We start from the raw sequence: 26989 nt of genomic DNA, 5'->3' as shown, positions 1-26989 counted from the left end.
AAGCAGGCCCCCTGCAGCCGAGGCCTGAATCCCACGAAGGGGCCCTCTGCTCCTCACCTCACCTCAGGGCCAGCATTCCCGCTTCCTGGAGCTTCGGCAAGGAGCAAGCAGCTGCAGCTCACTGGAAGAGAAGGCAGTGCTCTGTTGATCCACACTGACTGAGCAACTCCTGTGCCCCGGGCCCGCGGCTTGCAGAAACGAGTAAGAGCCAGTCCTGGCCTTCAAGGACCTCAGCGCTCCTGAGGGGGTCCCAGACTCTTTGAGAGCAGCTACAACCCTCGGAGATAGGAGCCCAGGGAAGGGAGGGAGGGAGGGAGAGCTAGAGTGCCGCCAGAACCCAGGGACAGGAGTGCCTGCCACCAGGCGTGGGGCAGAGAAAGGGATGTTCAAGTTGTGCCTGGAAGGAGGACAGGAGTCTGCCAGGACAAGAGAGGCAGGCATTTGAGCCCCCGGGGACCATGTGCCAAAGCAGGGAGTCCTGGCAAAGTGGGTACACTCAGGGGGCAGGGGCTCCCCAGCACACTGACCCACATGTTGGGCCACAACGGGGGAGAGAGCTGGCCCACCAGAAGGCCCCCCAGGGCCCCAAGGGGTTTGGGCTTCAACGGGCAAGGGCCCAGCAGGGTTTTCAGGAAGGCGTTGATGAGGGCAGATGTGCTGCTGGGAAACGGGATGGGTGGCCTGTGCAGCTCCCACTGGACTAGAAAGAGCCAGCACCCAGGCCGATGGGAAGGCACTGGGAACAACCAGCACGGGCCCCAGACTATGGGGCCGGAACTCAGGAAGTGGCCATGGGGCAGGAAGAGGGGCCTTCATTCTGATCAGGCCTTTGGGAGGCAAAGCCCCAGGACTGGGTCATCCAGGCAAAGCCCAGGAAGGGCGCAGGGATGTCGAGGAGCACAGCGCGGCAGTGAGTGCCTTCAACTCCTAAGTGAGAGTCAAGACAAGAGGCAGCTTTGACAGAGAAGGGGGCACTGGGGGGACACGTCAGGTCTGAGGGGCAGCAGAAAAGAGTGGGGACTTTCCTTCTCACCTGCAAACAAAGGCCATATCAAGCCTGCCCCTCAGGACCTCCTGGCACGCCCGCGGTGGCCTGGAAGAAGGAGACCCTGACACTCCAGGCACAGGACTCAGCCTAGGGGTCCTGCCCTCTCCGGGCCTCCGCGTCCCCCAGGGTCCCTTCGGAGGGTCGGCCTAGGTAGCCAAGAACTCTGTGGCTGCCACTTGACTTCTGCCTCTGAGGTCACCGCGCACCAGGCGCCTAGCCCCTCCTCATGCTCCCTCCCTTTCTCCCAGCTCCTCCCCCACCTTTCTCCCAGCTCCGCCTCGTCTCCTGAAGCCCCGCCCTCAGCCCCGCCTTCTCTTTCAATAGCGGCTCCTCCCTCGGCTCTTTCCCTCAGGTCTGGCTTCCATAAGGCTCCCCCGGCCCCTCCCAGCCCCGGCCCTGCCCCTCCGCCTCCCCGCAGCCCCGCCCCCTGGCTCACGTTGTCCCCCGCCTCACTCTCCCCCTAGCCCCTCTTGCCCCTTTCTGACCTGCTCCCAGCCGCTGGTCTCCAGGCCCCGACCGGGCCTGCTGAGCCCTCGTCCCTTGGGGCCTGGGGAGTCCATCGACGTCTCCTAGAGGCGGGGCACCGCGTGCACTCGTGCTCGTGACGTCAGCACGTGTCTTCGTAATAAGCTGGCTGCGTGCCTGCGTGCCTTCGTACAGGCGTGCTGAGTTCCGGCGTGCTGCGTGCTTACGTACGTGGTCCGTGCTCGTGTATTCCCGCAAGAAAGGGCCTTCAGCGGCTGGGCGAGCGTGGCGCGGGGACAGACTGCCGCCGCGGTCTTCGGTCCCGGGGCGTAGTCTCCTCTCCTGGGTGTAGGAGGCGGCCCCGTCGGGACACGGGGAGGCGGAGGACCCTGCTGCCCAGTGGCTGCAGCGGAGTCGGCACAACGCGCCCGCCACTCGCTCGGCCCGTGGATCCGGGAGACCCGCGCCGCGCAGCCCAAAAGGCTCCAGGACTCAGCCCTCCGCGGGACGGTACCCCTGGGCTGGGAGCGCGCGCAGGCGACCCAGGGCGCTCTTTCCTGTCCCGCCGCCGCCACCATCACACGCCCGCCCTCCTTCTACGTGTGTGGACCGGCGACGTGCGTCTGCGCCTAGAAGGGCGAGTGTGGCGGTCCACAGGCACCGGTAGGTCCGCGCTCGTGCTTGCCCTCCTGCGTCCCGCTTGGCCCTTCAGCTGTGCCCCCACCCAGGCCACGGGCTCCGCTGTGCCCTCAGAACACGGTCCGCTTCCGTGACGTGATGTGCTGTGCTGCTAGCTACTGGGGCGTTATGTGGTCCCACAGCCCTCAGGGGCCAGAGAGACCCACTGCCGTGATGAGCAGAGCCAAAGCCTGCGTGAGGGGTTTCCCTCCAGTTGGACCCTCCCGGGTCCTGCTGGCCTCCAGTCCCTGCTGAGTTGAAGACCGTTCTGGTACTTTAGCCCACATTGCTGTCTCGTACCTGATGACCTTGTCTCGTTATCCCTCTTGTTCTTGTGCAGGCGAAGGAGCCGAGACCAGAGGAACAGGCTTTCCTCTTCAGGCCACCAAGCAGGTACTGTCCGCATCAGGAGGCAGGAGGGCACTCGGCCCCCTTCATACCTTTACGGTTACCTCAGTTCTCTCTAGGGATCCCAGCCACACAGTTCAGGTCTCCTGGTTGTGATTTTGTGGTTCTGATGAGAAAAGGACCAAGACAGCGAGTGGCAGAAACTAGGCAAACCTGCAGTCCAGTCGTCTACCCCAGGAGGAGAGTAGAAGTGGCCAGGCCACAGGGGGACATCCAGCCTCTCTCATAAATAATCCAAAGCCAGTGAACAGGGCGACCCTTGGTCACCCATCCGGTTAGCAAAGGTTAAGTGAAAGGAGATGCTCAGGGCCGACGAGTGTGTGAGGAGATGGCCCTTGCCTGTGGTTGGTGGAGTGTACGGAAGTGAGCCCCTGTGGAAAGCCTTCTGCTGGTGCAGATCAGCATCTCAGATGTGCATGCTGTGTGACCCAGGCCTTCTCCTAACTATATCTTCAGTCAACACCTGTTTGTGGGGACGTCCTTTATGGTGACAGAAAGTGCAGAGCAGTCTGTGACTCACCATCAGGAGGATAGTCAGTGAATTGTGGGAGAGCCAACTATGGGATAGGATACAGGTGGTGACGAATAGGGCAGAAGAAGATGTGCAGACGTGAAAGAACGTGCTTGATGTACTGTTAATGGAGAAATCAGCCTCCACCCTTGGAGACGTCCAGGCAGGAGCACACAGCTCTGTTAGTTTGCCAGGGCGGTCATGTCAGAGTACCGCAGACTGAGTGGCTTCAACAGCAGAAAGTTGTCGTCTCACAGTTCTGGAGGCCGGAAGTCCAAGATCAAGGTGTCGGCCGACTTTGCCTCTGCTGAGGACTATGAGACAGAATCTGCTGTTCTGTCCTTGTCCCCGACTTCTGGTGGTTTTCTGGCAATCTTTGGCATCCCTAGGCTCATAACTTTCTGCCTTCCTCTTCAAATGGTGTTCTTCTGTGTGCGTCTCTCTAAATTTCCGCTTTTTATGAGTACACCTGTCGGATTGGATGAGGGTGCACCATAAGGAGCTCATTTTACCTTGATTACCTCTGTAAAGACCTTTTCTGTGTATATAAAGTGAGATTCTGAGGAACTACGGACTGAGACTTCAAGACGTGAAACTGTTGGGGCCACAATGCAACCAGTAACAACCTAGAAAGGCCCTGCGGTAGGAGGAAAGCCTTCGTGGCTGCAGGGTGGTGAATAAAGTGGGGATGAGAGTGAAAAGCTGGAGGGGGGCGCAGATCACGTGGGGCCTTGCAGGCGGTGGTGAGAAGTGTGGGTCTCTGCTGCTTGGGGAAAGAAGCCTCTGGAAGGTACTGGGTTAGGTGCCCTCAGTGCCTCAGCCCCCATTCTCACAGTCTCGTGGAGGATGAGGTTCCCCGAGGTGCCATGACCCAGCTGAGGTTTGAGCCTGGGGCCCTGCTCCTCCCAGTGCACAGCTCTGTCCCCTAGTGACAAGGAGGGATCTCCTCCAGGAACAGGGAAAGGAGCCAAGGACAGGGTGTGCATGCTGTTAGGTCCCCGGTAATGGTGAGCTCTCTCTTCATCCTGCAGTGCCTCCGTCTCAGCTGTAGAGTGGGGTGACAGTAGCACTGCCCCTACCTGGTAATTTGAGGGTTGAATTCTATGATCCGTGGATCGTGCCCATCCCAGGGCCTGGCATGGAGACAGTGCCTGCACATTGCTGCCGATCGTTCTTGCTCTCATGATTCGTTTCTCTCAGCTTGGGACTCCTGCTGACAGCGAAGAGCAGTGGTGCAAGAAGGGGTTGGAGGAGGATAGCAGCCAAAGGGGTCAGTCGGGAGGAGACACTTGACAGGGCCATCTGAGATCGAGGGCATCCGCTGGGCCCAGCTGAGGTTGGATAGCAAGGATTTCTGGTAGCAGCCCTGTGGTAGGGGCCGGGAGATTTGGGACCTGCGGTGCCTTGGCAGTGGCAGTGCCAGGAAGCAGAGAGGGTTGGGGTGGGCGGGGGTGGCAGGAGAAGAAGCATAGCCCAGGACTGTCCCTGTCTGTGCTGGGAGAGGGCTAGAGCCAGCCCACTGTGCTGTGAAGCCAAGGGGCCCTCCGTCCCTCCCTCCTCTGTGCTGCCCTGGGGCTCAGTGACCTCTGTTGTACAACTGACCACGTGCTGTCCTGGCTGTGCCTTTCTCTAGCTGTCCCCAACCTGCTCCGAGAGCTCCCCAAAGACTCCATGTGACGGGCGAGTCATCCCAGTGGCCAGCCTCTTCCGTCAGGCCTGTCAACTGACTGTCTGGTGATTGAAAGGAGGAACCAGCACTCTCTGCTACTCCACCGTCCAGGTCAGTGGGGTTTCAGGGCACCTTGGGGACGCTGGGGAGAGGTCAGGCCCACGGGCCATGAGCTTGGAGTGCCGATGCGTGAGGTTTATTGACATTGCGGTTCTGCGTTTCCACAGGCCACGTGAGGCCCAAGGAGCTCTGGGGAGATGAAGTTCAACTGCCTCTCCTTTCGGCAGCCCTATGCAGGTTTTGTCTTAAATGGAGTCAAGACTGTGGAGACGCGTTGGCGTCCCCTGCTGAGCAGCCACCGGGACTGTACCATCGCCATCCACATTGCTCACAGGGACTGGGAAGACGCAGCCTGGAGGGAGCTGCTGGTGGAGAGGCTGGGGAGGACCCCCGCTCAGATTCAGGCCTTGCTCCAGGAAGGGGAAAAGTACGGCCGTGGAGTGATAGCCGGCAAGTGCTGCTGTGCCGACCACTGCTCAGACACCTCCCAGGGCTGCCCCCGGGACCTTGCTCTGGAGATTGGTGGCTTGTTTTCTGTTGAACTGCTGCATGTGTGGGCTATGTGGTTTCTTTCAGCAACACACCTTCAGAGGGGCAGCAAGGGGCACTTGGCTGAGGGTTGGCAGGCTGAGGTTCCACAACCCAGGGTGAACCCTTTCTCCATCCTGGGCCTCCGTTCCCATTTGTGATACAAGAGGCAGGATGAGGTCTGAGTCTGCATGTGGGGTTTGCCTGTGTGTATATGTGCTTGTGCGTGCATGCGTGTGGCAGAGTCCATGAGATGCAGCACAGCACACAGAGCGGGTTGGACTGGCCTCTGGACTCAGGCTGCCTGCCTGGCTTTATGTGCCTGTCCCACCCCCAGTGGCCGCTGCATACTGGGCAAGTCCCCTGACCCCTCAGTGGTTGAGGTCCCACATCAGTTCCGGTCACCTGGTGAAGTGCTTGGGGACCCGAGGGCCTCCAATTTCCCTGCAGGGGCCGGGGCCCTTGTGATCTGTACCTGCTGCCCTCAGCAGTCTGACTGGGATCTGCCTGTTATTTTGGTGGGGTTGTTGAGGACAGGACCCTCTCCTCCTGATTGTCCCTCCCTCGGCCTCTCCCAGAATCCTGCGGACAGAGTTTGGCACGTCAGAAGTGCTCATTCAGAGTGACCCACTTCACTCCGTGTCCATTGGGCGATATCATCTTAGTCTCTGGTGGCTGTAACTTTGAATACCCATGTTCTCTGACAGGCAGGTCCTGGTTTATGGAAGGAAAAACATCTCTGTGCTTCTCTCTTTGTGTACAGGGCTCGTTGACATTGGGGAAACTTTGCAGTGTCCAGAAAACTTAGATCCTGATGAGGTTGTGGAACTGGAAAATCAAGCCGTGCTGACCAACCTGAAGCAGAAGTTCCTGACGGTGCTTTCAAACCCCAGGTGGCTGCTGGAGCCCATCCCCAGGAAAGGCGGAAAGGATGTCTTCCAGGTAGACATCCCAGAGCACCTGATCCCCTTGGAGGAGGAGGCCTGACGAGCGTGGGCTCCTCAGAGGAAGGTCACCGAGAGACCAGCTAAATCATGACCCAGCAGCTCGTCGTCAAACGGAGGACGTGGAAATCGGGTTCGGTGTGGATTGGCACCGCAGGGGAACGCGCTACCCACTATGTGCTGTTCATGTAAACAGCTTCTCCACTCAGATGCAGGGATGGGGGAGCGGGACTTTCCTTGCATGTCTCTGGGCTCGGTGACAGTCTCAAGGACTTTGACCTTCAGGAAAAAGGGAAAGCTGCCAGAGAGTTCTTGGCGCTGCCACTCATTTTGGTCCAGCTGATTTCTGGATTGACCAAAAAATACGTTTTAAGAGGAATCGTTAGTGTTCTCCCCTCTCTTTGTTCTAGTCAAACTCATAGAGTGTTTGCACAGCATCCAGGGGACGTTGTGTGGAGGCTGGGAGCGGGCGCTGAGTGATTGCTGGAGAGTGACCAGCCCTGGATGGCCTCATTCCTGATGAAGAGGACATCAGACTTGGAAACAGAGCACCTGTCTGTCCTTGCAGAAGACTCTTGCTCTGTTGTAAAAGTGTCCCTTGGCTCATGGGGCATGAGTGTTAGACATGTTGCACAGCCACTTCATGTGTGAAGAAAGGAGCCTAAATACAGCTCTTTCGGAAAAGTGATAAGTAGCATTGTTTATTTTGTAGAAAGTCTTTTTCTTTCTTTTGTTTTTTTTTTGTCATTTATTGGGAAAATTTCTAATGGTTGTTACCTATGAGCATGATGGGCTAAACCAGGCAGTGGTTGGACATCCCTCGGCAAATGAGGTGGCCCTACTTTTAGGTGGACCTCTTTGGAAGACCCCTGGCTCTTGGTCAAGAGACATTCAGCTGCTGATCAGAAACTTTCTGGCATCTTAGGGGGACCCATGAGGAAAGACTCTCCTATTTCAAGATGCATGAATAGTGTTAGATGATAGCCCCAAGGTCAAGAGTCAGGCTATTCTGTGTCCTGACCACCAGGCCAGGCTCAGGGAACGAGATCTTCCTGGGCTTGCCTTGATACTCCCTAGCCAAGTCCTTGGCTGAATGTGTGAAAACGCTGGTTCTTTAAATGAGAGGACAGTGGGGACCAAAGCCTGTTTGGGACCAGGATTTCCAGCCTCCTCAGGCTTATCTGAGGAGGTGTGTGTAGTATCGCAAGTTAGAAAGAACACCGGGTTACAATTCTCATTAGATTCTTTATTTACTCCCTCAGAATTTTGCATCATGGTTATAAACAGTCGTTTTTATCTGTCACTGGTCATCTGTGAGCTTAGGGACCTGGATTGTCCTTGCAGTGCTCACAAAGTACACATTTGTAATCTGAGGAGCCCTTGTGCTCCTCGTCCTCGTCAGGGGCCTCATTTGAGGACATCACTGAAAGGGCAGCCAGCAGGATGGAATAACAGGTGTTGTATAAGGACATCACCGAATCATGATCTGGGTAATGGGGGCTGGTGGGTGGTTCCCCTGCGCCCTCCCTTCCAGCAGTAGCCAGGGGCACAAACATACTATTCCTGGACGTGCCCTCCCCACTTGGGCTGCCTGGCTCACTTCGGCGACCATTTTCCAGGGCACATCTCACAGAACAGATATCAGAACACAAGAACCACCAGGTGCCACTGGTTCCCTGAGCTTTAGGGGTTTCCTTCTGGGCCATTTCGTCAGCTGCTTTGGTGGGTTCATTGTGACGGATTCGTGGGGAGCGCCTCGTAGCTGCTACCTGCTTCTTTCTCTTTGGAGTTGTTGCGCTGGTCCCAGGCCGAGCGATAATTCTCAGGTCGCCTCTTCTCCGAATGTTCTCGATGAGCAGAGGCTTGTCTTTCTGAAATTTGGAGTTACGGTACATCTGAAATGAAATCAATCCTGTTAGTCATCCTGGGAGCAAATATTCACACCCCCCCCCCCCCCCCAATCAGAATGGTCTTGTTTTCCTAGGGAGAAAAGATCTTTTTAACTTGCTGGCAAGTTTCATTTTGCCCTGGAGCCTGAGCTCACTCAACATACATAATACCTAGGTTAAGGTGCATCTATCTCCTTGACATTAAGTGACCTCTCAGAGTCTTTTGTCACACCTGCAGATTACCTCTGAGGGTGTTGTCGTTTCATAGGAACAACTATACCTTCTCATCTTTCCATAAGTAAAGTCTCAGGTGAAAAAAAGTTATCCTCAGAAATTAAGCCCTTTCAGTGCATCATTCATCTTGGTCTACTAGGAAGATGTTCGAGGGACGGAGAACATGGGAAACAGAAGGACGCTCTACTTTACCATGATTCTCTTGTTCCCTGAGAATGAAGAGTGAAGCGAAGGGTCGTTTGGACGAATTTTGCTGAAGCCGTAGAGATTCAGTTGGCGGATAAAACTCTTCAAGCTGTCTGTTTCAAAAATTCTCCCTGGGCCTCTCTGGTGAAGAATCTCCCTCTGGAAAAGATCCTCTTCAATGATCACGGTGTCTCCCTCGTCATTCCAGCGCACAGACGTGAAGGCGTCATCCTCAGCTACCATCCAAAGCTTTCTTGGGAAGGAGAGCCCGAGAAGGTGGTGGTTTTCTTCCATGTGGACGGTGCCTTGGTTTGGATCCTGTGGTCGCGGGTTGTCTTGGGGGCCTGGATCTTGGCTCATGGCTTGGTCACTGTGGGTCTCCAAAATCTCCCTTGAATCCAGATTTGGATCCAGGGATGAATTAGATGGGACCTCTGTTGCTGGCTCTCGGTCACCTGATGGGGCCTGTTTGACTTGCTCTGTCTGGTCGGTACTCTGACTAGCCATGGAGCTAGTCTAGGTCAGGAGCATTTTCTGTCCGAGACCAGATCACTGAACTCTCAGATCAGAAATGCCTTTGGTCAGGGTGGGGATGCCCAGTAAATACTGTCCACAAAATTCTAGAGTCTCTATAGTGGGGCAACCGGCTGCTTAAGTCATCGTTCTCTTTAGTTGTCACATGATGTCACAAGGGTGGCTCACAGCTGGTCTGGAGCAGGAGCCCTGGCCAAGTGTGGGGGAGGGGAGGGATGCAGTGTCCCAGCTTCTCTCTTTTCTAAAAGGAGAGAAACTTCTGGTTCAAGTTCCCAGAAAAGGCTCCGGTCAGTCACCAGGCACATTGTTTCATGGGGCTGGGCCCTGGATGGGTTGAGAAAGCATGATCCTATCTCCACTCCCACCTCTAAAGACAGGGAGGGGGACCTGTTGCTGACCTCTCTGGTGTGCTCAAGGGCCTGGCCCTGGTTAGTCCTAGCTTGGCTCCCACCAAGACCAGGCGGGTCAGATAGACCCTTGGGGGACTGTGCTTCCCAGTAGACGGTGGTCCCTAGCAGGCTTATTTGCCTAGTCTGGGTTGATAGCCCCCTCTTTCTTCCTCTCGACCCCACTTCTTGCTTTGGTCTCTTCCTGCTGCTCCTGCTGGTTGGTTGGTCCTGCTCAGATGGACACAAACAAGGAGTCTTGCCCCTGGGTCAAGTTGTCCCCAGAGTAGTGCTGTGCTGGAGCACAGTGGGAGTGCTTCTGATGATCCTCAACCTCAGTGTCACCCAAAGCACCTCAGACAGTGTTACCCACAGCACCGGCGTGATGGTGGATGGCCACATCCTCCACTGTGCTTGGGAGGGAGTCTCCTCTTGAACTCTACTTGCCCCCAAATCTCATCCCTCTCCAAATCACAGTAGGATTGTCTTTAGTTTCCATTTCTTCACCATAGAAACTCTTCTGGTTGCCCTGGATGAGCTCACTTTGGGAACACCTGCATGTGCCCTTTTCAAATCACCTTACCCAGCTTCTCGGATACAGCCTCCCTTGAGGCTTCCTCTAAAGCCCTATTTCCTTTCTGCTTTAGAGTGGTTTGGCTTCTGCTCTGCCAGATTTCTGGCCTCTCACTTCCAAATTGGATCTCCTCTAGTACTTCCCCTTTTAATTCCTTCATTTGGGGGGTTTAGCACCTATTCTGTTCTGTTGAGACAAAGCATTTCACTGACTCATTCCCCTGAGCCAGCCATGCTCTCCTTGCCTGAAGTCCACCTCCACCCCTGACCTGTGTGTTCCTCCCCTGCCATTACCTGGATGGTAGGTCCATTGAATAATTTTGTATGCTCTTGGGTTAGATACTTTTCAAAGGGCCTCCTTTACACAGACTCACTCCCAAGGAAAATTCCTACTCGTTTAGCTAGACGTGAGTAAGGAAACCAATGTGAAGATACTCATCACTGTGTATTTGAAAATAGATGAGAGTCTGGGTGTGGAATGGGACAAAACCCAAATGAAAGTCATCCTCATCACACAGGAGAGGATAGGACAGGGATTTTGGTGATAAGTGTTCTCTAGATGTTGTGGACAAATTTGTCCTTAATATTCACTCTGCATCTAGAGATAGAGTGGTACCATAGGAAGGCCCTGTCTTCAAGGATCCTAGGTGTTTGTCCTCGCTGCCACTGAGTAGGGTCATTTGCCCTCTCTGAGGGTCAGTCCTTTGTTTCTAAAAGGGGAGTGCAAAGAGGGTTGGAAAGAGAATCTCCCAAGATGCCTTTCAGTCTGGGGACTGCAATCCTTAATGGAGCCCCCAGGTCAACATTTAGGCTTGATATGTGGTCTTTGTGATTCTAAACAGGTTTCCAAAGCATTCATTGAAGAAGTCCATTTATCCTGTAGGGACATGCCCTCAGAAGCTAAAAATTTTAATGGAAGCCATTGGTGGCTTCTCAGAAGGGGGCTCCTAGAGTCTTTGGATGAACAGCCATCTCCCTTCAGTTGCACACCAGAGTATTTTTGCCTCAGTGAGTTCTGTAAAGACTGAGAATGAAATTTCCTTGTGGCCTGTGCTAGCTCATGAACTCAGCTGATGACCTATACAAAGGGATTGGACTGTTTGGTTGGAGAAGAGAAAATGTCTTGGGAAACCAAAGTCTGGCATTCTGCAGAGAACCAGTATTTACTTGATATGATTTAGACACTCGTATGTCCTAAGTCTTCCGTAGGACCGTTAGCTCAAGTCCTTTGTTTCAAGAGACACCGAATTTCCATTGGGGTTAAGAATCTAGGACATGAGGCTCATCTTGTCCTCTGAAAATGAAATACCCATGGTGCTGACTTCAGCCTAGTTGACTAAAGGCATTATGGAAATGGCTTCCCTTGACAAAGTCTTCTCAGTCCCAGAATTTCAATACTTGGCCCTGTGGCCGCCAGTCCGACAGTCTTTATTAGGTACCAACCATGCTCAAGACCCTTTGAGAGAAATGACTGGTTGGCTCTTCAGTGCTCCAGAGGCCCCAGAGATGACCCATAGGTGTCACTGCATTATGGACCAAACCCCCAGAGTCAAGTGGCTGTAGCACAGCACGGCTGATTGAGCACTGAGGACAGCCACCCCAGAGGGAAAGTGATTTCAGTCTGGACTCACTGCAGGTTCTGCTCAGCCTGCAGTCAGGGAGGAAGTGCCTAGCTCTGGGCTATGGGGCCCAAGGCCTGGGGCTGCCAAGGGGCAAGCCTGGCTGTGTGGCCTTTTTGCCTTCCTCTCTTTCCAGCCCTCATCGCTCAGGAGGTCCTCGAGGGTGCTGCCTCTTTACTGATCTCCCTCCCTCCTGGGCACCAGCCATACCCCTGCAATTGGTCTACCTCACACCTGAGGTGTCTCTCTCAGCCATGGCTCAGACACAGGCCCTCATGACATCCAAGGCATGCCCTTTCCAGTCTCCCGGCCACTGCGTTCCTCTTACCTACTCAGGCTTCTGCCAGCCCAGAGGCCCTCCAGCCGCTTTCACTCACCATCTTCTGAGCTCCAGCCCCACTGGGCCCCTGGTGCTATTGTTTGACATACTGGGAGCTCCTGTCAGGAAAGGTCCTCCTGCTACTCCCTCTATGGCAATGCTCTTCTCTGTCCAGAGGCCCCTCAGCATGTCGGGGTCCCACTCCAAGACCTCCTCAGTAAGGCCTTTCTCCTATCCCAGGTCCCCCTCACAGCTCCTTCCCTGGGGTTCCCACATAGTGCCCCTGCCCCACTGTGATGTTCGGTGCATCGGTCTCCTCCTCCAGACTAGGAAGGAGGACCTTGAGCATGAACATGGCAGAGACCATCATGTGAACCTGGTCCCCAGTATGCATGTTGGAATGAAGGAAGTTCTGTGTCACCAGGAGCTGGGTGGGGTTTAGTGTCCTTGAACACAGCTCTGCATTGTAACAGTAATGATAGGAGCAGTCGTGGAGGACGCAACCTCCTGCGTCACAGTGCCTGTGTGAGTGCTCTGAGGGTCTGTGCCATTTGCTCTTCAGCACAGTCCCTGGCAGGTACCAGGAAAGGCCCAGCCTAGGCTTGGCAGATGGAATCACAGGCCCAGCTTCCACCCTGAGGAAGAAGTAGAGCTGGAATGGGGCCCACAGCCTCACCCCCAGAGGGGGCCCTTCTTTCTGCCATGAAGCCACTGGCACACTGCAGGACAAGCACCAAAGGAGAGTCTTTGTTGTCTGGTCACGTCTCATTCTGTAGTGGTCCAGGGCTAAGGGCACGCCAGGGAACGCGTCCTTAGAGGCTAAAAATGGCACGGGGACCGCTGGCTGAAATGTGCCTTTCTAAAGGATCCATGTGCAAGCCTTGTTATCAGTCGGCCTCCCCTTCTTGCCTTAGACAGGGAGGCCTGGATTCTAGGGATTTCCACGAGCCTTACTCTCCTTTAGGGACGTTATCCCGGTAGGAATTGTGGTGTTAAAGTCAGTCTCAATCAGTCTCTCTCTCTGGTGTAAACTCTTTGAGGATTGGAAACAGAACAAGTCTCCTGATGATTTTTGCTTATTGGAGCCCCTGGAAATAGGAAGACAACTTGGGAAAGAGAGGCCGTCTCAAGATAGAGATAGACTTGTAGAGCTTTAAAAAGCAGTGTTCAGATCATGTTATACAAATGAGCCAAGGATGGATGACCTGTGTGTATGGGCCCCTAGGTTGTATATTTCTTGACAGCAATCTGCGTCCTGTTGGCTTAAAAACCTGCCAGCCCCCAACCCAAATTTTCACATGTCCAGTTATTTCACACGGTGCTCATACTAGTGGAATTTTGGCCCTTTAGAACCTGCCAAACCTCAACCCACATCTGCTAAGAATAGATGAGATACAGCCTTGTGGTCCTAAGACCCAAGGCCACTCCCCGAGCTGCTGAGTGACATCGCTTTGACATGTGGGCCGCCTCTCTGATGCCTCTCTCCTAACAGCTCCCTTGCCTTCCCCCCTTAGCCCGGTCCTGCTGATGTAACAAAATACCACAGACTGGGTGGCTTAGAAACAACGCAAATTTATTTCTCACCATTCTGGAGGCTGGAAGTCCAAGATCAAGGCGCCAGCATGGTGGGGTGAGGGCCCTCCTCCTGGTCCCTAGCCGCCACCTTCTCGCTGTGTCCTCACATGGTGGAAGGGGCTGGGAATCTCTCTGGGACCTCTTATATAAGGTGACTCCCATCCATGGGGGCTCTACCCTCATGATTTAAGCACCTCCCAAAGGCCCCGCCTCATAATACCATCATCTTTGGGGGTTAGGGTTTCAACAGATGCATTTGAGGTGTCACAAACATTCAGACCATAGCGCTCCCCTTCTGATTGTGCCCTCCTGACCCATAAACCCCAGGATGATCTCATGCTCTGAGGGACTCCCCTCTAATGCAACCCTGTTGAGGCACCACCCAGTAAAGCTTGTGGTATGTTGCTGCCTCTCCTGGTCATCTCTTCTTCCTGGGTCAGCCCCCAATCCCTCAAAACCCCTACAGTTGGCTAATGAGCTCTTGTGAAATCACGTGTCTGACCCTTAGAGGCTGATGATCATCCGACCTGAGGTGTGTGTTTTTCAGGCATCAATTGGGAGGGACTCTAAGGCTGAAAAGGCAGAAAGGGCTTAGGACAGCTTGTCACTTGGACTTGGACCTTCGTGGCCTGGCCTTGCTGCGTCTCGGCTTTCCTGCTGCTGCAGAAAAGCCACTGATTTTCTTTTGGACCTCAAACTGACAAATCCTAATTGACCAACTTTAACTCTAAACTAAAACCTAAAACTGCCCACGATGGCCTCTTTGAGCCTCAGCATGAACTGTGCTGGACGGAAAGCGGGCCAAGCTCAACGAACAGGTCTTGGACTCTGGGACTGTTGTGGATTTGGGACGCCCCTCTGTGGGGCCTGAATCTGTCAAAGCTTCTTGAGTGCTGCCCTGCACCATCTGGGTCTTTTGCAGATGCCCGCAACAAAGGGCTTGATATCAAATGGGACCAAGAGAGATAGAGCTGCTCATGGGCACTGCATTTCCGAGGTGGATGATTGCACTCCTAACTTGGGATGCCTGTGCAAGTTGTACATTGGGGGCAGGCCCATCATGCGGACTGGGAGTCCTCCATGCACACCAGACAGATTCCACTCAGACCCCCTCTCAGGACATTCCTCTGCCTTTGACTAGACAGGTTGGTCGCAGTTTGCAGCAAGGACTGACTGCCTGGCTGTTTCCCTCACCTTTCTCCTGGTGCATGCACCAGGCAGTGTGAGTGTTAAGGGAGCTGTTCCCAGAAAGGCCTTGCCCTCTTCTCCACCCCTCACTGGATAAGCAATCAGGATGAAAAGGGTTATGTAAATCCGTTTTGAAAATCATTGAAATGTTAGGATTTCATCCTGACCACACCCTGAATATGACATGTCTTTCTGGCTCACTTGTATGACAATGTTTGTCTGTGAAAATGCCTTTGACCCTCTTGCATACAATCCTTCCAGACAAAAGGATCTGGGGGAGAAGAGGGGATGATGGAAACAATGTAAATTTGATCACTGTGTGGGACAGGCTGATTTTGTAATGATGGAGGAAAAACAAAACCGGACACTGAAGGATATGTGGTGCAGGGGAGAGCTTTTTGATCTTGGTTCCCAGAACTGCTCCTGGAAGCTTTGCCCTCCTCCTGAAGGAAAACTCGCCATGCTGCCTTTGCAAGCTGCTGCAAGTGATGGAATCCAAACGACTGCTGAGCCTGGGAGCACACCTGACAGCACTGAGTATGACACAGCCCGGGGTGGGGCCAGCTCTGGCACTTTCCGCTCAGAACAGCTGCACCACACGTCATCGACACTGGTCATGGACAGCTAAAACTGTTGGGAACAAAACTCCTTCGCCACACTCTCTGGCTCCCAGGGGACGCCCTTGTGGTCCTCTAGCTAGGAGATGGGTCTCTAATCTCCTGACAGTACTGTGCACTTCCCTTCAATGGGTCTGACTTGCTGGCCAAGTGGCAGGAACAGAGAGAGAGAGTATGGAAATTAATAAAAGAAACCTTAACTAAATTGAATTGGAGTCAGGAAGGCCTGTAGGGGGAGCTGTAAGGTCCTATCATATGCCCTCAATGACACCAAAAAGGAAGAGGTGGATTCCTGCACCTTGGACAGGAAGTAAAACTACTTTACTACTGAAGGAAGATTTCTCTCCTCATCCAGCAACAGCCCAGCCAATGAGAAATGCCACAGCTCAGCCAATGAGAAGCTATGCTGCCCTGAACTGTTACTTCCACCGAAGGATTTTCCTTTAGAACAGCCTCTCCCTACTTCCCCTTTTTCTCTACAAAAGCACCTCCCCCCCTTTTCTTTTCCGGATTTGCCTGTGGTTTGCTATAGCATGCACATCCCAAATTGCAATTCTTTTGGCCATTCCTGAATAAACTCATTTTGAGATAAAATAACAGGCAAATTGGCTTTTTAAGTTGACAAGAGAAATAACAGAAGGGATTCCTCTCACACTTTGGGTTCCCTCTGGCTTCTTTCAAGTTTTCTTTCTCTTTGATTTTCTGCAGTTCGAATGTGATATGTCTGGATATAGATTTCTTTTTTTTTGGTTTTTTATCCTACTTGGTGTTCTCTAAGCTTCCTGAATCTGTGATTTGATGTCTATCACTAATTTGGGATTGTTCTCAGCCATTATCACTTCAAATATTTCTTCTGTTCCTTTCTCTCTTTCTTCCCCTTCTGGCATTCCACTACTGCATATGTTTCACCTTTTGCACTTGTCCCACATTTCTTTTTCAGCCTTTGTTCTCTTTACATTTCAGTTTTGGAAGTTTCTGTTGATGTTTCTTCAAGCTCGCTCATTCTATCCTCAGCTGGGTCCAATCTATTCATGAGCCCATCAAAGGCATTCTTCATTTCTGTTCATCTAGTGTCTTTTTTTAATAAGATATATTTTTTTATTGAGGTAAAATAAACATAACATAAAATTTATCATCCTAACCAGTTTTAAATGCACATACCACTTCTTATTGTTGTACAACCATCACCATCATCCATCTTCAGAATTCTTTTCATCTTGCAATACCGAAACTATACCCAGTAAACAATAACTCCTCATTCCACCTTTTCCCAAACCCTGGCACCTATCATCCTACTTTCTGTCTCTATGACTTTGACTACTCCAAGTACCTCGTGTAAGTGGAATCATACAGCATTTGCCTTTTCGTGTCTCGCTTATTTTACTTAGCACCATGTCCTCAAGTCTCATCTGTGTTGTAGCATGTCGACCTAAAACAAACAACCAGTTATTTTACCAGAAAAATGGATTCATTCTGGAACAACAAGGAACTGCAATCGGTGACATGTGGTCTGTGGCAAACCACAGGCATGTCCAGAGAAACAAAGGAGGAAAACATTCTCTTATGAAGTTGGGTGGGGCTGTTATATACAAAGAGTCCATTGGAGAAACTTGGAAGTTCGAAGTCTAGTGAGTTTTCATTGGTGAGTTATGGCCGTCTCTCATTGGCTGAACTGTTGCTAGACAAGGAGGAATTCCTTCCTCCCTTCCTTCTGCTGGGGTAGTAAACTATATCACTCCCTTTGGGAGATGCAAGGTATGTCTCTTCCTGTTGGGGTCTGTAGTGTGCACTGAGAGGCTCGTGCATGACAGATCTCTTCTCTGGCCCCCTGACTCCATTTAAAATAAGATTTCTGTATATTAATTTTCACCAGAATATGTCAGGATTTCCTTCCTTTTTAAGGCTGAATAATATTCCACTGTCTGTTTATACCACATTTTGCTTATCCAGTCACCTGTTGATAGACACTTGGATTGCTCCCATTCTTTTAGTGTCCTGACTCTCAATTTCAACATTGGGGGGGGGGGGTGATTCTCACACATACAACAAGATATTCTCAGACAACAGAAGGGTGTCCAAGAATTCAACTCAATTCTGACGCTGTCTACCTGGAGACAACATCAGATTCCACAGGTTAAGGGTTCAAGTCCTATAAGACTTCCCCACCTGCCGCTTAGATGCCAGTTGTAAACCCGGGTTGTTACCTGTGCTTCTCATTGAATGGCTATAGGTTGGAGGTTCCAATGACCCCCTCCAACTCAGGGTGCCAATTGCAAATGCAGGTCATTATGTACTTCTGACCAACTGGCTAGGAATCAGAGGTTCCTACGCCACTTTCCTCAGGTTAAATTAATTTGCTAAAGTGGTTCACAGAACTCAGAGAAACATGTTACTTACTAGATCACTGGTTTATCATAAAAGGATATAACTCAGGCACAGCTAAATGTAGAGCTGCATAGGGCAAGGTACATAGGAAGCGGCACAGAGCTTCCACTCCCTCTCCGGGCAGACCACTGTCCTCGAACCTCTATGTGTTCACCAACCTGGAAGCTCTCCGAACCCTGTCCTCTTGGGTTTTTATGGAGACTTCATTACATTGTCATGAGTGATTAAATCATTGGCTGTTGGTGACTGATTCAACCTCTAGGCCCTCTCCCCTTCTCAGGGGTTGGGAGAGTGGGACTGAGAATTCCAACTCTCTAATCATATGCTTGGTTCTCCTGGCAATCAGCCCACATCCTTGGGTGGGGTCCAAAAGTCAGCTTATTAACATAAAAAGAGTTACCTCTGTTGCTCTCAACACTTAGAAAATCCGAAGGGATTTGGGAGCTGTGAGTCAGAAATGCTGGACAAGGAACAAATATATATGAGAAATATATGTTGGTCATCTGAATGGCCAAATATGTATTTTTCTCAAAATCACAACGTCATACCCACATTTTAGCTATTATGAATAATGCTGCTATGAACATGGGTGTACCAATATCTTCTTGAGACTCAGCTTTCAATTCTTTGGGGTACATACTCATAAATGGGATTGCTGGATCACATGCAAATTCTATTTTTAATTTTTTGAGGAACTGCCATACTGTTTCCCACAGCAGCTGTGTCATCTTACATTCCTACCAAGCGTGCACAATGGTTCTAATTTCTCAACATCCTCCCCAATGGATGTTATTTTCTGAGCTTTTATTTGGGGCTGTGGCGGGGATAGTAGCCATCTGAATGGGTGTGAGATTGTATCTCGTTGTGGTTTTGTTGTTTTTTTTAAAGATTGGCATCTGAGCTAACAACTGTTGCCAATCTTCTTTTTTTTTTTCTGCTTTTTCTTCCCCAAATCCCCCCAGTACATAGTTGTATACTTTTTAGTTGTGGGTCCTTCTAGCTGTGGCACATGGAATGCTGCCTCACTGTGGCCTGATGAGTGGTGCCATGTCTGCGCCCAGGATCCGAGACCAGGATCCGAGCCAGCGAAACCCTGGGCTGCCGAAGCACAGCGCGCAAACTTAACCACTCGGCCACGGGGCTGGCACCCCTCATTGTGGTTTTGATTTGCATTTCCCTAATGATTAGTGATGTTGGGCATCTTTTCATTTGCTTATTGGCCAACTGTATATGTTCTTTGGAGAAATGTCTAGTCAACTCCTTTGCCCATTTTTGAATAGGGTTATTTGGTGTTTTTTGTAAAAGTGAGCTATATCTATATGTGCTGTCATGGGAATATCCTGCATTCATCTTATTAAGTGGCAAGGAAAGTGATAGATCAATATGTATGTCATTACCTATGTACGTTAAAAATGCCACATATTTCATAGCACATTTACATATGAAAAAGCCTAGAATAAGCTTTGAAATAGCGTACAGCAATATATTATTGGTGGCAAACTCAGAGGAGGGTGCTGAATTTGGGAAGAATTTTGTAAAGGGTGGAATTGTGATTTAGTTCTATTTTAGAATTTTTTGCAACAAGAATATATGCAATATATGTAATATATAATATATGCAATATATAGTAATCTTTATATTATAAAGTATTTTTATAAATCTAACAACAGCAAAAGTAGCTATGTCAATTAAACTTACTGCTAGTGGGGGCAACAGACCAAACCTGACATTTCAAAGGCTAACGCAAGAAAAGTGTGTTTGTTGTGCACATAAATTCTGATGTGGTTTGCCAGGGGCCTTCTGCTCTAGGTGACCCAGGGATCCAGGCTGCTTCCATCTTTTGGTTCCACCATCTCAACACGGGGTTACCATGTTTACTGGCGAATTGAGAGAGAGAAAGAATGAAACTGGTATACTGGCTCTCAAATGCCTGGATGTGACAAACAATGCTTCTGCTCAGGTCTCCCTGGCAAAGGGTTGTCACATGACCCTGCGTAACTACAAGTGGCCTGGCAATGTAGTGTCTCCTGTGTCCAGGAAAGGCAGCTAGACAAGATACGGATGAACACTGAAGTCTCTCCCATGACCTGTTACATAGTAGGTGCCCAACACAAAGCAACCAGTATAACTTGTTATCACGACAACCGTACTCATTGTGTGGAGGAGTTTCTGAGGTCAGGTTTGCCTTGAAATTCTCTGAAGTGTTAAGTGCCTACTATGCAACAGATGCTCTCAAATACAGAAGCACATCTCATTGTAAGAGGATCCTGTCAATCTCAGCAGGAAGGGTTAGCCTTCTTCGCTCTATGGCACTTTTCTGCACTCCCTTTGCGATACCGTTTTGTTGACAAAAATAATCCACAACCAATCTATAAATGAAAATTTGGGTGAGTTTATTCTGAGCTTAAATCTGAGGATTATAACCCGGGGCCTTTCTTCCCGAAGGAAGAAAGGGCACCAAGGAAGTGGGGTGCACAGACTGGTTATATACCCCCAGAGAGGATGTTTCACATAGGATTGAAATGTCCCTTTTACAATAGTGGTGAGACTGCTCTGTCAGCACAGCACAGCGATTGATGGAAACAGCAGGTAGGCCTTCTGTCTCAGTGAACACAGCAGGGTGGCAGTCTGTTGTCTCCAGCTGAGTGGTCACAGGTGAGCTGGGTGGTCAAAGGTGAGTGCAGCAATCAGTTTCTAGCCTAAGGAAAAATGCTTATCTCTAAGGAAATGCTAATGTGGGGGGAAGTTGCACCTTTATCTCAAGGGCCTTTGTTCTGGCCATAGGAAATGTCTAAGCAGAGATGCAATGGGTGCTCAACAGCCAGTCAGGCCCTTTTGGAAAAAAAAAAAAACAAAGTCAGGCCGAATTAGGTTTACACCAAATGGCTTCCTCATATATTCCAATATATCCTATTACTTGCCATTTTTATTTGTCAGTCTATAATCTCAGTAGGCTTCCTTCTGATGCAGGGGTGAAATCTTAACCTGTGAGTCTCAGCTACCCTCCACATGACTGAACTTCCCTGAACAGCCGCACAGGTGCCCTCAGGCTCACTGAAAGCCAGGACTGTCCTGGGGGGCAGTTACCAGACAAGACACAGTGGGAGAATGGTTGTTTTATCTTTGTAAGTTTGACCTAACGTGTCCACCAGGGAACCATTTCTCACCTCCTAGGAGGATTCCAGGGTTCGTAGGAATTCAGCTTCAGTGGATGATTGCTCCTCATCTACCACTTGTGATGAGGCGTTAACTTCTGACCACCTAAACCAGCTCTTTCACCTGTGTAGGTGTTCAGTTCCCAGCATCAAATAAGGAGCCCGTTAAAGTCCTGCTGCAAAGACCAGGATGGCTTCACAAATCCTTATGTAACTTCAGGGTTGTATGCCAGGTCCTAGTATTTTATAGGTGCAATCAGACTCTACTCACAGCCCATTTGGCAAACAGCGAGTGTGTCGAACGCTCCCAGGGAGGGATGACCAGTTGTCTAAACGTCACAGTCCAGAGTAACCTTTCCCATGAAAGTGGCTGTGGCTCTCCGACAGGATCGAGGGTGAGCTATGGGAGGGCCCGTGGTCCCCTGCAGGGAGTAGGAACGCTCTGTGTCACGGGGAGGGCAGGAGGTCCTGTGCAACCTTCAGAGAGGGCGGCAGCAAAGACCCTGTAAGCCAGCCAGGTTCCAGAGTTGGACAGGAGGGCCCATGGGGGAAGACCAGGGGAAGGGTGCTGTCATGCAGAAAAGTGCTGAGACTGGACAGAAATGGAGACACCCGGAGGAATCAGCTCTCAACAAGCCTCAGGCCATCCCCAAATTGTATTTGATCCTCATTGTTGCCTTCCTTCTTTAGGCCTGCTTTCACTACCTGGGCCTCAGGGTCCTAATTTTGTCACCTGAGAGACATCATGGAGAAGTGAGAAGAGAAATGAATGAGGAGTCAGAAGATGGGCCTCAGGCTGGGATGAGTGGCAACAGCGTGGGCTCTAGATGAATCCAGACCGTTGTCTAGTCTGTCTGTCGCTTACTAGCCATGTGATCCTGGGAACGTTAGCAAGCACTATGACCCTCGGGCTCTTCCTCTGGGAAGAGCAGTGGGTTGGTGAGCCCTGTCTTGTAGGACTGCAGGAACGGATGGGATGTGTGGCAAACACCTGGCACAGTGCCTGGTATACGTGGGAACTTTGAGGACTGGCAGTTATTTCTAGGATTGTTTTGATCCCAGACCTTCCACTTTCTCCTCTGGGATTTTGTTTGTTTGTTGTCCAGGTCGTATTAGAGAACATGCAGCTCAACAGGACACGAAATAACTAATCAGCCAAAAAGGATGTTTCACAAATGAAACTCAGTAGATCTTCCCAGCTAGAGGATATATGTGAAAATTCGGGGGTGGGGGAGTCTTCCCAGCTGGATGGAACACAGAGCTCCTAGAAACAGAGTCAAGGACCGACTCCTTGCCTTCCTCCAAGCTGCTCTTCATCCAGACCACTACTTCCTTTCATTTCACCCCACCAAAATCTAGCCCTTGATTACAATTGGCCAATTAAACTCAATTAAGATTAACACCTAATTTATGCTGTGGGCTCTGGCTCTCCCAGGCCTGGGAGAGGCGTGCCAGGCCACTGACTTCTGGGCATCACTTCAAAGGAATGTGATCGTATTTCTTGGGAAATCCATGCAGATGGATGGCTGTCAAACACCGTGTTCTTCACTGTGTTCAACTGCAATGAGACAAGAGCCCAGCACACCTTCCCCTCCTGCCCAGGTGGAGATTTCTCTCTGGTTACCCGTGATCCCTAAGAAAGTCTTCAGAGAAATTTTCCAGTTCAGACTTGCCCCTCAGCCCTAAGACACACTGTGAGTCTGGCCATTGCCACCACCGAGCTTCATGACAACCAACTCCCACAGAAGGAACCGCAGTTTCCCGAAGCCCCACACTGCCCTGACTCAGGGCGTTTACACGTGAGCGCGCTCCCCTGGGGCCGCACCACCTCCCACCTTCTTTGACTTGTCCTGGAGGGGACACCTCACCACCTTTCTTCTGGGACTGCCGCTCCCAGACTCTCATTCTATGGGTGTGGGGGTGCCCCCCCATCCTGCTGTCCCCGAAACTGACACAGGGCCTTCCAGAGAGCAGAGGCTCAGCAAAAGTCTGGGGAAGAAATAAGCCAGTGAGCAGGGGTCTTATTTATGCAGATTAAATTTCTCCGACTTACTCGAATCAACCCAACAAATCCGGGTATACATATTTCTCTTAGTTTGATAGAACGACAGACGAGAAGGGCTAAGAAGCCAAGAATTAAGTACCTTCTACATTTATTTCTTCACCTTATCAATTTGACGGCTAAGTTCTTTCACATTTCCAAGAAATTCCTGTTCCAGTGCCATGTCATCCAGTTCAGATCACAGACTATGATGGAAGGTGCCCTAATTACTTTTACAAAATGGCAAAACTCTTACTCTTGGACTGGATAAGTATAAATTCATATGTGATCAATGTCATCACAGACACTGAAGCAAATTAAACTTTCTATTAAAAGGAACAACATTTGAAAAATTCCTAATGGAAACCAAGATCCATTTCCAGGATACATCACAGAGGACAGGAACCCACAGACGCTATCCACCGTGTCCTTCCACCTCGTCCCTCCACTACTTAGGACACTCACTGCTCTCTGTTGAAACACACAGTGAAGAAGTGGCCTCACTTCATGCCCAGCAGGAGAAGCTGCTGGACGTGGGCCTGGACCATGCCTGGCTGCCCTCGGGCTCAGGCGCCTCTTCCTCATCACTCACAGCCTCTCCACACAGGTGGAGGAAGGGACTGGGATCCCTGCTACTGACCCTGAGCAAATACTCCAGGACTTTCATCTTGCTGGTTTCAGCGTGGGCCCTGGGACCCCACAGGAACTCGTAGCGTGCAGGATCGCTGCTGGGCACCTGCCGGTACTCCACGTACTGCTCCCGCACCCAAACTTTAGTGATAAGCTCCCTGGGCTCCCCGTAGATGAAGTGCTCCCTCCCGGCACGCACCCCCATGACACTCAGTGCTTCCCAGACGTCTTCCTCAGGGGCACAGTCGCCCTGCAGGAGGATGACGCCCAGGAGCATCACCAGGAGGCCGGTCTTGGGCATGCTCTGCTCACCTCTCAGCATCCCATCGTAGGTGAGGCCCAGGGTGGTGACCAGGACATAAGAGTGGTCACTGGGGTCCACTTCCTTCACGTCAATGCCAAAGACGAGCTGCATGCACTCAGAGGCTTCGCTGAAGATCACAGGGAAGTGGTCCTGGTAATCTCTGAGGACCGCCTTTGTGGTGGGCTCCTTTGTGCGATACTTGAGCAGCAGGAACCCCACCAGGTCAGTGACCTTCAAACGTAGTGCGTCTTGGAGCGAGGAGTCAGTGTCTCCCGGGTCCTCCCATGCGCTTGGTCCCTCCTCATCTTGGCTGCTGGAACCATTGTCTCCGTACTGGCTCCATGGAGTGGCTGCCATGGCAGTCGGGCACGGCCAGGCACTCTGAGAGCCCTGGCCAGGACTTGGGGTTACAGCAGCAGCCACCTCCTCCAGGGTGCCCAGGAAGGGGACAGAGGGGGAGGAGGAGGGGGATATGGCCTCCTCCTCCTCAGCCCCAGACAGCTGCGCATCCACCAGGCCCTGGGCCTGTCTTGGTTCCTGATGGTCTTCCTCACGCTTGCAGAGCTCACCCATCCGACCTAGAGTCATGACAATGTGTTTCCGGCACCCGGCAGGAGCATGGGCAGGAGGTGACTGATGGGGACCTTGGAGCCTGCGGGAGAGAGTTGTGAGTGGCCTCAGCTGAGAAACGCACCCTTGGTGGCTCGGACAAAGGCGACTTGCAGGTCTCCTCTTAGGGGTGCTCTCGGCTTCACAGGGATCTGTTGTCCAGGGTGGCCTGTGCCCTAGGGATCTGAGGGAAGAAGTGAGGTGGCTCCTCAGGGAGCACCCAGCACAGCCTGAGGTTCTGGTGCTGGTGGTGGGCTGGGGCTGGATGGGTGGGCTCGGGCTCTGCAGGGTCTCCTCAGTTCTGGTGTCGGGGAACCCCTGGATACACATTCGGGGTGTGTCCCTTGCCTTGACTCCTGGCACTGCCTGGGCCTCTTCTGCTCTGTGACCTGAGGACACAAGCCTTTACCACTGGGTTCCTGGAACCCCTGTAAGAGGAAACACGGGGCACCTCAGGGTGCAAACTGAAAGCACAGCTCTGGCCACCAGGGCTGATGGGAGGGGTTGGCCGGACTCTGTGAGGTCCCCACTGTTCTGGGGTATGCGGTGCCCTCAGAGCTCACTCAGGGTCCTCACCTTTCCCCTGGCTGGGCCTGAGCCCCACCCTTCTGCTGGCCTAAGGCAAATCTCTCAGAACAAGACCACCCACCCATGAGACTGAGTAGAAGGAAGTAAGGGGGCCCCACATCTGGCCACACCTGACCAGGGGCTAACAGGAGGCACCAAGGGACGAAAAGTGAGACCAAACTCTGTGTGTTGCATCTGTCCTGGAACGAGTGGTCTGCTCAGTCTTCACCTCGACACGGCAGGGCCTGGGTCAACTCCCTCTGTGGCCCTGAGGCCACCCTCCTTCGGCCAAGGCCTGGTTTCCCGAAGACACCGGAAGGGGAAGTGAGGGGGACTGAATCCACCCACCGATCCCGGGTGTCCCCATGGCAGACAGCAGGGTGGGGCTGGCCTGGGCTGCATGCGTCCTGGGGTGTGGGGTCCCCTCAGTCCTCACCGTGACCCCGGCCAGGGCCTGGGATCCTGCCTCCCCTGACCTGAGTCCAGACCCTCAGACCAGGGCCCTTGCCCCCTTCCCCAGACCACCGACCTGGAAATGAGGAGGGGCTGCGCCAGACAGGCCCTGCCGGGGGTGCCAGGGCTGACAGTAGGGCCAGGCCAGATTTCCGTGGGCCCCCTCTTTGTCCTGGCAATGGGGGTACACTCACTCCTCCCTCGGGGTCCTTGACTCCTGGAATGTGTCAGCTGACCAGATGTGCTTCCTCAGATGACCTGACGTTGTCCTCGCAGACGAAGGTCCTCACCTCCCTGAGCCTCTGAGAGAAATGGGAAGAGGCTGCACATTCACCCCCACCCACCCACACCCCTGCTGCCATCACAAAAGGTGGCAGCAGGGACCAGCCCCGATGTCCTGGGATGGGAGCTCCCCCAGACCTCCTGTAGGTCATTCATCTTTCCTCCTGCTGGGGCCTGCCCTTCCTCCCAGCCCCCGACCTGGGACAGCTGACATCTCCCCCTTAGACCAGGCCCTCTCCTCCTGAGGGCCCCCCACCTTCCCACCCAGGCTAGAAGTGAGCGTGCCATGTGGGACCACCGCTGACTGTTCCTTCCAGGGCTGAGAACAAGGGACAGCCGGACTCTGTGCTGTCCTTTCTTTGCTGAGGTGGGGGGTACCTTCAGTACTCAGGAAGGGTCCTCACCCTGACACCAGGCAGATCCTGGGACTCCGCCCTCTGCTGACCTGTTGTGCCCCTCAGACCAAGGCCTCTCCTCCCTGAGATCCCCCATCCCCAACCATATGACGGAAGTCAGAGCAGGCCATATCCAGCCCTCCCTGCCTGGGGCCACCCAGGCTGACAACAGGGGAAGCTGGCCTCTGTGAGGTCCCTTCTCTTCTGGGGTGGGGGGAACCTCCATGCCCTCCGTTCCTCCCAAAGGCTCCTTGTCTGGAGTCCTGGCAGATCCGGGACCCATTCCTCTGCTGACCAGATGTGGCTCCCTCTGCTGACCCGCCGTCGCCCCACAGAACAAGGCCTCACCTGGCAGAGCCCGAGGCAGAGGTGAGTGGGCTGCACCACCTGCCGCCACCCCTGCCTGGGGTCTTCAGGGGAGACAGGGGCAGGGCCGATTTCAGTGGGCCCCCCTCTGCCTGGGGTGGGAGTCCCCTCATTGTCCTCAAGGTATTCCTAGTTACTCCTGGCCAGGCCTGGACCCTTCCCTTCTGCTAACCTCAGGCAGCATCCTGCAGGCCAAGGCCACGATGCCACTGAGACCCCGAGCAGGAAGTGGACGGGCCACCCCTCCTGACATCCTGCCTGGCCTCGCAGGACTGACCACAGGGGCAGATTTCTACTGGGGTCGCCTATGCCTGGGCTGGGGGTCTGCTCAGTCCGCCCACGGGGTCCGGGGACCCCACCCTCGGCTGACC

The 26989-nt window shown here is 52.5% G+C and overlaps 3 protein-coding genes across 3 annotated transcripts; 1 reads left to right on the top strand and 2 right to left on the bottom strand.

Moving 5' to 3' along the window:
• Positions 1-1685: 1685 nt before the first annotated feature.
• Positions 1686-7015, top strand: LOC106839894 (protein EOLA1). Its single transcript, XM_044764268.2, has 5 exons — positions 1686-2176; positions 2532-2584; positions 4744-4890; positions 5007-5289; positions 6131-7015. Exons 4-5 carry the CDS (start codon positions 5037-5039, stop codon positions 6352-6354), a joined length of 477 nt encoding a protein of 158 aa, XP_044620203.1. The 5' UTR covers positions 1686-2176; positions 2532-2584; positions 4744-4890; positions 5007-5036; the 3' UTR covers positions 6355-7015.
• On the bottom strand, positions 6712-15986 carry LOC106847618 (heat shock transcription factor, X-linked member 3-like). Its single transcript, XM_014866976.3, has 2 exons — positions 8627-15986; positions 6712-8206 (listed from the first exon to the last, which is right to left on the bottom strand). Exons 1-2 carry the CDS (start codon positions 9125-9127, stop codon positions 7631-7633), a joined length of 1077 nt encoding a protein of 358 aa, XP_014722462.1. The 5' UTR covers positions 9128-15986; the 3' UTR covers positions 6712-7630.
• Positions 15987-23517: 7531 nt separating this feature from the next.
• On the bottom strand, positions 23518-24519 carry LOC106846087 (melanoma-associated antigen 8-like). Its single transcript, XM_014864655.3, has one exon. The coding sequence runs from the start codon at positions 24517-24519 to the stop codon at positions 23518-23520; it is 1002 nt and encodes a 333-aa protein (XP_014720141.3).
• Positions 24520-26989: the final 2470 nt, after the last annotated feature.

The sequence above is a fragment of the Equus asinus genome, chromosome X (assembly GCF_041296235.1).
Source record: "Equus asinus isolate D_3611 breed Donkey chromosome X, EquAss-T2T_v2, whole genome shotgun sequence".
Lineage (NCBI taxonomy): Eukaryota > Metazoa > Chordata > Mammalia > Perissodactyla > Equidae > Equus > Equus asinus.
The sequence above is the reverse complement of the archived record's forward strand: the minus strand, read 5'-3'. Positions and strand labels throughout refer to the sequence as shown.